The 12,970-nt window shown below is 30.7% G+C and overlaps 1 protein-coding gene across 1 annotated transcript in view; it reads right to left on the bottom strand.

Annotated features, from left to right (window-relative positions):
- The window catches only part of dpr11 (defective proboscis extension response 11), a 172,194-nt gene that overhangs the window by 87,435 nt on the left and 71,789 nt on the right, over positions 1–12,970 (bottom strand). The window contains exon 5 of the mRNA XM_065515723.1: positions 12,228–12,298. Coding sequence (XP_065371795.1) covers positions 12,228–12,298 — 71 coding nt within the window. The remainder of the gene's footprint in view (positions 1–12,227; positions 12,299–12,970) is intronic.

The following is a 12,970-nucleotide window of genomic DNA, read 5'->3' as shown; positions in this document are numbered from 1 at the left end:
CCTATCTATAATGATCTGCTAGACCATCACAGGGAAACTGTACTGAATAGAACTGATTATTTTAATGTGATTATTGGTCGAAAAATTACCAGAATATGCGGCCAGACATGAAACTATAATATTCCGTCATGAAAAAAATTGGCGGTAAGGTTTCCTCATCTGGTGTGTAGGAAAACCGGTTTCGCTTAGTAAAGATTTTCTGAAGTGCAGCTAAGGAGTCTGTACTGAGCGAAGCCGGTTATATATCCACCCCAGATTAGAAAACCATTGCACCCAGCCAAAAGCCGGCAATGCATAAAGTCTTTCTTAAACAAAGACGGTTTTTAAGCATCAAGCCATTTAAATATTAGACATTTAGTACGTAGCGCCATTTTAATTTTACCAATAAAGAGGATCTATTTGAAAGCGGGAAAATGGACGCGTGCCGGATGTTTGTCAAATGTTGGAAAATTGGGTAAAGAAAAGTACTTTTTTTAATTTCTTAATCTATTAAAACCTTATTTAAATGATTCAGATAAATGTTTCCTTCAAGAGATTGGAAAATATCTTCCCAAAAAGTTATCGTGTTGTAAAATTTTAAGAAATATAACCAAGTTATTAAGATTTACACAACCTATTTTTGAATTTTTCCTGCAAGAAATACAGAAGTTATCCTGAGCAATTCTGTTTGGTTTGAGTCCACAGAGTACGGAAATGATGCATGAGAACTATCGCCTCCAAACATCAAAAACCAACAATATATTTGAATACTGTATTGTTTATAACAATGAAGATCCTGTAATTTCATTTTAACTGGAGAATGCTATTGATATAAAGTGTTATACAACTATAATTCAATTGTATAACACTGGAGTCAAGGTTGAAATTACACTTGCTTTCTACTTGGAAACCAGCAAAAATGCTTATTGGGTAAAATACTTTTGTATTATTTCAAATTAAATGTGTTTATATTTGTGTAAATGAGTTTCAATATTGAGTATAATTTGTTTTCTTTTTTTAGATGAAGATTATTAAGGATCCGGCACAGCCAAATATAGCATTATAAACTGTTTGCTTTTAATATTAACCTATTTTCTCACTGCAAAATCAAATAGAGATTATCCTGCTTTTGTTTTCCAGCGTATACATTGGTCATTACTTAAAATATATTAACTTTAGCATTATAAATTATATGCTATCGTTTTCCTAAATATACAGATAATTTTATGAAATTACCGAAAAACACATAGAGTATGCCAAACATACATAAATTTAATGTCTTTATTGCTTTCGCTCTTCCTGGAATTGGTTTTTAGAAATTTGTTAGGAAAGAACAAAAAAAAAAAAATTACAAAAAATACTATAAATTGTCTTTATATAAACTGTATATTTATCGTATTTTTTATATATACATACAAATATATATTTTCATTGCAATTTCAGTGTTTTAAAATCCATTCAACCGAAATGTCATCGATAATACCAGTGTCAGTGTATCTGAAATGTACAGAATGGAAGACATCTACATTTATGTAACCTACATATACACACACACTTATAGTTTACGTAAAGTAATATTGAAAAAAGAAAATAACAACGACAATTTTCTTCTTTAGCAAAATGATGTGTACGATGGAAAATATGTACAAAAAATGTATAAAAGTGGCTGATATATGAGCCGGAAGTGGTCACATCATGCATTTTATTGCATTTCAATGATTTTGCTTTGTTCTTTTTGTTCTCTTTTTGAGCACACTGCAGGGAGGGACAAACTTCTAGTCCTTAAAAAATATGTGCAACCTCCAGGGACTTTGAGTGTGAACTTGGACGGGCTAGATTACATGTAAAACATAGTTCGTATTCAAACTTACAAGTTTCAGTTTTTAACAATTGAAAATTAAATCATGGACAGATATTGCCCATATTCAACACCAAAGAAACCATATAAACTGAGTGTATTTCTGCAAGCCCTATCGTGTTCTAAACAGAAGGAGGGCCTGGCATAGCTAGATCGTTTTATAATATTATGAGATATCAATAAACCCCTAATCTTTTTGGTGATGGAGGTAATAAAACGAAGAAGAAATTAACAAAATATGTATTTTTTCCATAATTTTGAAAGTTTTCTTAAGCTAAGGAATATTATTTCTTCAACGATTTGAATCACTTATTGCAAAAACTTGCAGTTTATTTATCGCCAAAGTTCATATTGTTTAGTAAAGCATGTTTACTGTAACCATTTCAAAATGTTTACAAGCTTTTTAACAATACTATAGCCACAGTAACTATTTTTATTATTGTAGTAACCATAATATGGTTAATTTACGATTCACATGATTGTATAAATCATATATATGGTTACAGTAAACAAGTATATGCTTATGATAACCATATTTATGATGAATAATTTGATCATAATATGTTGTTCTCAGATTATGATATCCTTAGGCCGAGAGCAACATAATATGGTAAGTCCTTCATCATTAAAATGGTTTTCACAAACATATACTTGTTTACTGTAACCATATATATGATTGATACAATCATATATAACCATATATATGATTGATACAATTACAATCGTAAATTAACCATATTATGGTTACCACAATAATAAAAATAGTTAATGTGACTATAATATTGTGATTATCAAATGATTTTCCGCTCATATATTCTGTCCGATATTTTGAAAAACCCGGACCCTAATGAAATTTAAACTTTGAAATAAGAAGAACCACAGATAATTTTCAAGAGTTTAAACATTTTGTATGTATGAGGTGCTCCATATTGCAAGCTGCATCAAAATTATACTCGATTAATTCTCTGATATGCTTATGTGAAATTTTACGTTAGTGTGATAAGCTGGTAAGAAATGACAGATTTATTTCCAAAATATTTTGATTCTGTCCTGTACTATGTAAACAGTTATATTAATGCAGATAACCTACAATTAAGCCTAAAATTTAAACACATTTTTTGTTATTGTATCAGGTTATTTGGTCAATTGTTGTTTCAATTTTTAAAATTTATACTTACAAATAGCATAGATATTAATCTACAAGCAAGGATGAAGATTTTCAATACTGTAAACATTTATTTTACTAAAAGACTTTCTTCTGATTAGATTAGGATTATCCTCATTGCTTAAGCATATAACTAAATCACATAACTCACAATGGTGAATATTCAGTTGCTCTATCCTCGTAGAATGAGAAATTTTCTAAGACTAATTTGAATATAAAATATGGGAGTTGAGGCTTGAGTTCCGCTTGATTAAATTAAATTGTAAACCACCCAGTAAAACTTTCATTACGAAGTAACAGTTTGAAATATTAATATAATGACTTTTCATTACCTACAGTGAAGTACTCTATAACATTTACTTGAGCATAGTGTTGTCATTGGAGGTAAGTATTTACCACTAGTGGGGATTGAAATAAGTCATTACTTTGATACCAATAAAATATCAATTTACAAGTAACTTGACTAGTATAACTCAGTAATTTTCAGAACTCCTAGGAGTCTTTGTAAGTGAAAACGCAGTCCCAGATTAGTTACTATAAGTATGTACAATAAGGTAATATATATGGTAATGGCTGTTTTTGAAATTTAGAAAATATAGAATGAAGTGTAAACATCTCTCTGTCTCCTTTGACAGAAAATCTAAAATATTTATGCGTAAAATGTTGGTAACATAATGATAATTATATTTGGTTTATTCATTGCAAGACACGTTACAATTATTCATATATTTAAATGTTACTTTATATTAGTATCAATAAATTGGCATGGTAGTAGTAAATACTTCCAAAATTTCAATATTAATATAATATCTATCTGTGGGCCACATTAAAAGGTTGGTTTCCAACATTTTACCAGATTGTGTTAAAAAGAAAAAAAACTTTTAAGTTTTAACAACAAAATACCAAATAGAATAGTTACCAATCAAGCCAGCAAGCTAGATAAGACGTATGAGTATTCAATTTATAAATACAGTGACAAACAATTGTTGCACGCATGCTGTTAATAATGACAATTTAAAAAATATTTTAGCACGCAGTCTTATTTAGTTGTAAGCTCTATAAATACTTAAATTGAAATTAAAACATGTTACACAGCTATTTCGGATGTGGGCAATTTTAACAAAACTTAGCTCGCATAATAATGATGGAAATTGTTTTTGGGAAATGAATTTGTTCGAGATTGTCCTACATTTGGGTAGCTCATTTTATTTCTACTGACTCGATTTTGACAGATTCTCAACAACTTTGCATCATACATACAAATAATTTTTTGTCAGTTTTTCATTAATTTGACATTTGTACTCACAGTGTTTAAATTATAGTTTCCATCTAGCATAAATTAGAGCCGACAGTAATTTTCTACAGTCTGAGGTATGTAGGTGATGAAACACATACGACTTGGCACATACGACCTTCCCGCTCCAAATTTGTTATAACTTGGTACACAGGATATTTATGGTCGTACAAAGTTTAAAGTTGCTCAGATACAGTAATTTTAATATATTTTCCTAAAAATTCATCCCTTTCGAATACAGGATATTGAACCAAAAAATTATCCTTTAACAAAATATTTTTCACAATTCTAAGCCATTGAATGGCTAAATTAATGAATTATGTAATTGAAGCAACAATTTTAAATGGGAAATTCAAAGGCGAAAATGTTTTACTACCATTCTTCCCAATGATTCCCACTGATGTGCCAATTGAATTAAAACGATTACATTTTCCCGTTCGTTTGGCTTTTGCACTGATTAATAAAGCTCAAGGACAGTCGTTACAAATTTAGAAGTTCCTTTGTTTTCACACGATCAAATGTTTGTTGCATGTTCAGGTGTTGGGAAGCCATCTTTATTAACAATTTTATGAAAGCTTTAATAATAAATATGTCGTTTACCACCAAGCTCTCACCACAGAATAAAATATACATAGACTCGTTACTGAGAGACAAAAAAAAATACATGTAAATCAATATATTTTGTTGTTGTGTCAGCCATACTATTTAGTGGAGAGCTAATATTTTACTCTCAGCTTCCCAGCGGTAAATGAAACAAAGTATCTAGATAATAATCGATAACGTCAGGATGATATTCTAAGCGATCAATCTAAGTACTTAGAGTATAATCTGTGCGTAATCCAACACATCATGTACTAATTATAACTTCGATAACGATTTAAGCGGATAGTCAGCAGCTATTTATTTTTTTTTTGTTTTTTATTTTTCACTGAAAATAAATAAACTACCGTTTCTTTCTTGTTTATACATGAAAAACAAAATCGATAAAATTTATATTTATGTTGTAAGTGAAGGTGTTGATTTTAGTGCCGTAAAAATTATAAATAAATTAAATGAAAATTTAAGGTTTTTTCTCCAGAAATTTATATATGAAAATATACAAAAGTATTTCTTCAATTACGAAATCAGTATGCATGGTACTATTCCTTAACTTGCAAATGCAAATAGGATTGTAATCTACATTTATTACATTTTAATTTGCAAGTCTTTATAGTTCGTCTTCAAGTTCGCTTAGAACTATACAACTATACAGCTTATGACACTTTTATGTTAAATCTAAGTGGGAAAATAAGCGAAAGAATCACCAATGACTGCTACGAAATATTTCTTAGATAAGCGCTTACGTAATGTGTATTTTTACCGCTGGGTTACTCTCAGTGGCGCCTCTAGTTTGTGAGCTTTTGAACTTCTTTTTCAGGAAAATGTCAATTCTTTCATGAAAATTTAATTTTTAATACAAAGATGTAAACTTATATTAATGTATTATCCAGCAACGCGGGGAGGGTTACGCTAGTTTTTGATATAATTTAAAATAGAAAAAGTGAATTTAAATGATGATGAATGGCAAAAAAATTAGCGGAGTTCATTATTAAGTGCGAATGGTCATGCATCATTGCAAATGCAAAACAAAATACAGTAATCCAATAACAAAATACACACAAAAATATTAATATTAATCTGAATATTATTAAATATTTTTAACAAATCTCATCTTGGTCCTACAAAAAGTTGGCCAAACAATCAAAGGTCTGTCGTCAAACTGATTCCAATGTTAACAGTATCGGGAGAACTTGTCCGTTGATAGAAAACCTGGTTCATGTAGAAGGAATGGTCCATATGATGCTTCAAAATCCAATAAAAAGAAAGTATTTTCAAAAGAGCTCCCAAACTCATCCTGTAGGAAAGCAATACGGTGAGCTCAGTACTCGCACTATTTGGTAGGAAAAGTTAAAGCCAATGTAGGTCTTAAAACATACAAGGCTCAAAAAATTCATGACAGGAACTCTGCTAAAATTTTAGAGGCCAAAGACAGACCAAGGAAATTATACAAAAAATATACCTGCTGCATAATGGATGACTAACCGTATGTATGGACAGTTTTTAGCAGATTCCGAGTCAATATTTTTGTGTTGCTGATGATCGAGGGAATGTTGTAGAACATTTTAGGATCCAAAAGCAGAAAATTTTATTTAAAAGTTCTTGACATAGCAAGCAGCAAAAGAAGCCAAATATTTGTTACAAAGAGCTCTATAAATACCGAAATTTACATCAAGGAATGTTTATAAAAGAGGATGCTTCCATTCATAAGACTTCTTAATGTGTCCACTTGTTTTTGATCCTATGGATAGATATTGGGATCTTGTTAAAAGAGGATGCTTCCATTCATAAAACTTCTTAATGTGTCCACTTGTTTTTGATCCTATGGATAGATATTGGGATCTTGTTAAAAGAGAATTGAAGAGCACAAAAAAGGTGTCCAAAAGTGTGGTAGATTTTAAACAGAGATGGAGTACCTGTTCAAACAAAGTGACAGAAAGCTCAATAAAAATCTTAATGGAAAAGATTCATAAATTCATCACTATTGATTAGAACAATAAAAATAATAATTTTTGTTAATTGTAGTAATAATTTCAATCAAATAAAATAAAAATCAAAAATGTTAGTGGTTTAATTTTTATTTTTTCGATCTGAGTCCTTATATAAGACTAAGGCCAATTTTCTCAATCTCTGGTTATCGTTTTTCGTAAAGAAATACTTCCAATTAATATAATTTTTGTATGAAAACTGTCAGTTTAACGTCACTAGATTGAGAAAATGGGGCTAAGAATAAGTATATGTCTAAAAACATATATTTTTTTTGATTACACTATACTACACCAAAAAAATTACGAGGTCAGACCAATAAATTTTGATAGAGGAGACAAAAAAAAAACACGTGTATCGGCGTTTTGAAAGTTTACATCTGAATTTCATTTGAGGGGGGGTTAAAGTTTCCCAACTCTGGCACATTCTTATTGTTAATCGTCATAAGAAACCATGTGATCCTTACATTTTAGGTATAAAATGTCTTCAGCAAAGTTATGTAAAATGTTACGGAGAACATTTTTGTGGAATATTTTAACCCTCTAAATCCTCAAGGCATGGGTCTTTTTTGTCCTTTTTTTAAAAATGAGCAAAAAACACCATTACAACAGGGATTTAAGGGGTTAAAATGTTCAGCAAAAATATTATCCGTAAAATTTTACTATAAATCCCTAAATACACCAAAACCGAAAATTCAACCAGAAAGTCAGAAATAAGACATAACAAAAGAGACCCGAGGGTTAATTTCGCATTTATTAAGAATTTTATTTTAAAGAACATTTTAGGTATAAAATGCGTTCAGCAAATTTATGCAAAATGTTACGGAGAACATTTTTGTAGAATATGTTAACCCTATAACCCCTCAAGGCATGGGTCTTTTTTGTCCTTCTTTTAAAAAAGAGCAACAAACTTCATTAAAACAGGGGTTTAAATTTGAAAAAAGGGACTTACGTGAAATTTTACTATAAGTCCCTGAATACACCAAAACGGAAAATTCAACCAGAAAGTCAGAATTAACCCTATGCTCTCTTTTGTTATGTCTTTTTCTGACTTTCTGGTTGAATTTTCCGTTTTGATGTATTCAGGGACTTATAGTAAAATTTCACGTATAATTTTTTTGTAGAACAGTTTAACCCCTTAAATCCCTGTTTTAATGATGGTTTTTGCACTTATTTAAAAGAAGGACAAAAAAGACCCATGAATTGAGGATTTAGAGGGTTAACATATTCTACAAAAATATTCTCCGTAACAGTTTACATAACTTTGCGGAACACATTTTATACCTAAAATGTAAGGATCATATGGTTTCTTATGAAGATTAACAATAAGAATGTGCCAGAGATGAGATCAGATGTAAACTTTCAAAACGCCGATACACGAGTCTTTTTTTTTGTCTCCTCTATCAAAATTTATTGATCGGAACTTGTAATTTTGGAAAAAATTTAATTTGGTTGTATAGTGTTATTTTTCGAAACATAATAAATATTTTTGGAAACGATAAGGTCAGATTGTTAGCGAAAATGTTTATTTACTTCTTATATAGCTAACTAAAGCTGTTCTAAAACTTCACTTTTATTCTTCACTATAAATTGACGGAGTACGTTCCAATGTGTGCGAATACTTCGAAAGTTTATAGATATGTATGTATGTAAGCATATCTGTGAATGAAGCCTTTATTATGTGTTTGTTTGTAAAATAAAGTAAATGGAGCTACTTGAATACACAGTACTTACAATTTATTCCGTAAAGACTATAAAAAGCCAGTTAAAAAAATGCACTTTCTTCTATCATTTTTACATTCTTAACAGAAACACTTATGCAAGTACATACACACATGCATCTAAACAAACGTACATTAAGAAAAATTGTTGGCAAAGAAGATGCAATAACAACAATATAAACACACAAAACACACACACATGTATGTTTGGTGATATGTTTGTGCAACATTTACTAGTTCTTTTCATTTTTTTTAAGAAAAAGTTTGCTGTTGATTTGTGTCCGCACTGATTGCTTCCTGGTGTAATGCAATCTTTTATATCAATCTATGGCATACATATGTATGTATAAGTGCATTAGAGTGTAAACTCAGAGGTGAATGTGTGGGTGTAATGTAAGGGTGTATACACGAATAGTTATTTCAGATAAATGTGTGAGTAAACTTCTATTCGTAGCCATACAACAAAATATGTATATATGAATGTGTGTCTGTTAGTAAATATATTTGTTAGCATTAGTCTTTGACTGCTACTCTAATACACATGCAGTCATACATCAATATATATACATATATTAGGGTGACCTTTTATTTTGTACATTTTCTAGGATCTAAAATTCTTCTCCATTATCAATGAAAGTTGCGCTGAGGGCAGACTACAGTCGACAAGACAAACAAGTACAGTAGCGAAAAAAACGCTTTTACACAAAACTCATATGTGATGCCCAAAAAGCTATGGAAGATCACAGATCAAGAGATCTTTAAGCTATCACCAAAAAGCTCACTGGTAAAAACTTCGCAACCACAAAGCCCCTAAAGAACAGCGAGGGATTGTTAACAACATTCCGGTCGGAACAACTTGAAATATGGAGACATATTGCAGTCCAATCCACCCTTTGCTACTGAAAGCATGTGTACTCGCACTGGCCAATGCGTGAGACAAGATATCCCAATTGATGCCCCCGAGTTTAACGAAATATTAAACATTGTATCAGCCTTAAAGGCAACTAAGGCCCCTGGAGCAGATAACATTGTACCTGAATCGCAAGATCATAGCGCACATTATAAATAACAGAATATCCGAAGCTATTTTGCCTGAAATTCGGCATGTGCTAGCTGGATTCCGCTCACAGAAGTCTTGTACTGAGCACATCAATACCATGCGGATGATTGCGGAACAATGCATCTAGTGGCAGTCTCCTTTGTATATGGTCATTATCGACTTCGAAAAAGCTTTAGATACCTTAAGACATGACGCAATATGGAGCGCTCTTGCTTGTAAAGGTATTCCACCAAAACTTATAAATCTTCTCCAATCACTCTATAAGAATATTTGTTGGCGAGTTGTGCATGACAATACCCAAAGCAATTGCTTCGAAGTACTTACAGGAGTCAGAAAATAATGTGTATTGCCGCCTTTGCTGTTCAACATTGTGCTTGAAGTTATCATACGTAATGCAACTTGAGCTAGCAAATGAATAAGATGGGGCCTCAATGAACGGCTTGAATACCTTAAATATACAGACGACATCTGCTTACTGTCAAATAGCCACAGAGACATGGTATCAAAACTGAAGACTCTTGAGATCGAATCAGCAAAAGCTAGTATAAAGATAAACACCGACAAGAGCAAAAGCATGCGATGTAACACCATTAATATCAACAGGTTCAAAGTACGCAATGTCGACCTGGTTGATGTAACATCTTTCTGTTGCCTTGGTAGCAACATTACGAACACTGGTGGTGGCATACCGAATATCAAGGGCCAATCAAGCATTCGTAATTTTAAGTCCAATATGGAAATCAGCCGTCATATCTTTGCCAACCGATGCTTGCGCAGAATTCTTCGCATATTCTGGCCTGCAACAACAACAAACTTAACAAGCTTAACAAATCAACGTCTAATCCAAACTGAAATACTCAATAGAAAATGGCGATCGATTGGGCTTTGCGCAGGCCGATAGCAAAAAATGCCATTGAGTGGACACACAAGGGTAACACGTGAAGAAGAGGCCGTCAATTGCACTCATGGAGGCGTCAACTTGAATGCTAGATAACGCAAAGCGGTCTTAGCTGGCGGGAAACAGAACTGAATGGAATCAGTTTGTGGTGGCCCTTTGTTCCCTATAGGAACCACAGAACATAATAATAATAATAATTTTCTAAAAACCAAATGATGAAAATTTGAGCAAAATCTAATAATGTACATAAGTATATTTTCAAAAATATGTACAGTAGCCCAATAAAGTCTACATAGTCCCGCCCACCTAAAAGTAGGTGTGACCGAGAATAAATTTTTCGTTATTTTACTCAGAATCAATAACTCTAATAACTGTGAACTTTAGACATTTATTATTATATATCTCATAAAAAAAACTAAAAACAACTGCTTTAAATTAAAGTAACATAATAATTTTTCTTGTATGTAGACTTTCTTGGGCTACTGCAAATGAATATTGAAAAAAAAATCTAATTTAAAATAGTTTTTATATTTAATTTATCAATACAAATTTTAATTATCATGATTTGACCTTAAACTCGAAATATCAAATGAAATGTACAACCCCTAAAAGTTATCCGATTTTGGTTTTTAGATGACGGAAAACAATTTCAGACTATAGGAGCAATTAAAATCCCAAAAGTGTAAAATAAATGCACCCTAATATACATGAATATATATCTCCTCAGACTCCACCTAATGTACTCCGATTGTTTCAAGTTTAAGTGGGTGTATAGCTTTAAATTGCCACAGTTTGTATATACCCCATGCGTGTTTCAGCTACTTTTCTCTCAAGTTTCTCTTTTTGTTCTTGTTTCAACAGCCGTAATGTCTTGTGTCACATTTATCTTAAAAACTTTTCTTTACTCCTTCTTCTTTTATTTTCACAGAAATCAAGTAAAAATGATGAAAAAAGAAACACAGCAACATGAAAGATTCTTAAGTATAAGAAAGAAAAATAAACTTTATTCTTCGTATATTACGTTTTGTAAAATAAAAACTTGGGTAAATGTAATAGAAATTGATTGCTTAGATTATGTGTCTAAGTGTTTTTATATATTGAGGCAAATAAATAAATGCACTGAAGTTTTTTTCTGCAAGTATATATGTGTTTCCTTTCAATCATTTGCAAGTTTGTGTAAGTAGTACTCCTGTGTCTGGTGGCATCTGGCTTGGATGGTAATATTATATTTATTATGTGTTTACCTACACATTCCATTTGCAATATATTTAATTTAACTAAACTTTGTTTTAGGTAAATACATAACTAGTTTACATATATCGTTAAAAATGTAAATACATATTTGGAAGTTAATACTCAAGTCAAAGTATTTGAAAACATTTGTTGAATTTAAATAAAGTTTTATACAATAATTTAATTTCAGTTAATATCATACAAAGGTCATACTAATGCTCATTTTGTTTACTATATATTTTGCATTTAATTGACTCTCCGAAAATAAATTTTTATTTCATATCTTTTCCGCTACAATGTATAATACATAAAAAAACTGCTACCCATGGGGGGAAATATTTTGTAGAAAAACTATTTATATTTTTTCTTTTAAGTAACACATAGTTTTACTAACTGTACATAAGTGAGTAAAATATCATCAACAATTTTTTAATTACCTGTCAACAGTGAGTATATGACCATCTCGTACACGTATCCAGGACACAGACTTATTTCCCAGTTGTTTCACCTGAAACGAGAAAAAACAACAAAATAAAGATTTTTAGAAAATTAATGAATGTCCATGAAAAATATAACTAACTAAATAAACAACACAAATAAACAAAAGAAAAATACAACATAGAATTTTTAATGTGAAATAAAATTCATACTTATATTAAAAAAAAAAAATAAGTAAGAGAGCTATATTCGCCTGTGCCGAATCTTATATATCCTTCACCAAATTATACTTTAAAATAAATTTTTTTTAAATATTTTTAGGTAAACAAAATTTAATTGTTTTTCAAAATTTTTTTTTTTGAAATTGTTTTTTAATTTTTTTAAAAAAAGTTTTTTTCAAAATTTTTATAAATTTGTATGACAAAAAAAAATTTTTGATGAAAAAAAAATTCGGGTTAAAAAATATTTTTCCCGATTTTGACCCATTGTAGGTCCAATTTACTTGGACTTTGAAATATCTATCATTAGATATCCATATTGTCTATATTAATGACTTAGTAATCCAGATATAGATCAAAAATAGGTCAAAAATCGAGGTTGTACCGGTTTTTTGCTCATATCTCCGTTATTTGTGGACCGATTTTGCTGATTTTAAATAGCAAACTTCTCGAAATCATGTCTGACAGAACTATTGTAGATTTGGATCCCGAAGATATCTGGGGTCTTCAGAAAATTGATTTCA

The sequence above is a fragment of the Calliphora vicina genome, chromosome 1 (genome assembly GCF_958450345.1).
Source record: "Calliphora vicina chromosome 1, idCalVici1.1, whole genome shotgun sequence".
In the NCBI taxonomy this organism is placed as follows: domain Eukaryota; kingdom Metazoa; phylum Arthropoda; class Insecta; order Diptera; family Calliphoridae; genus Calliphora; species Calliphora vicina.
This window is presented reverse-complemented; position numbering and strand designations above follow the sequence as displayed.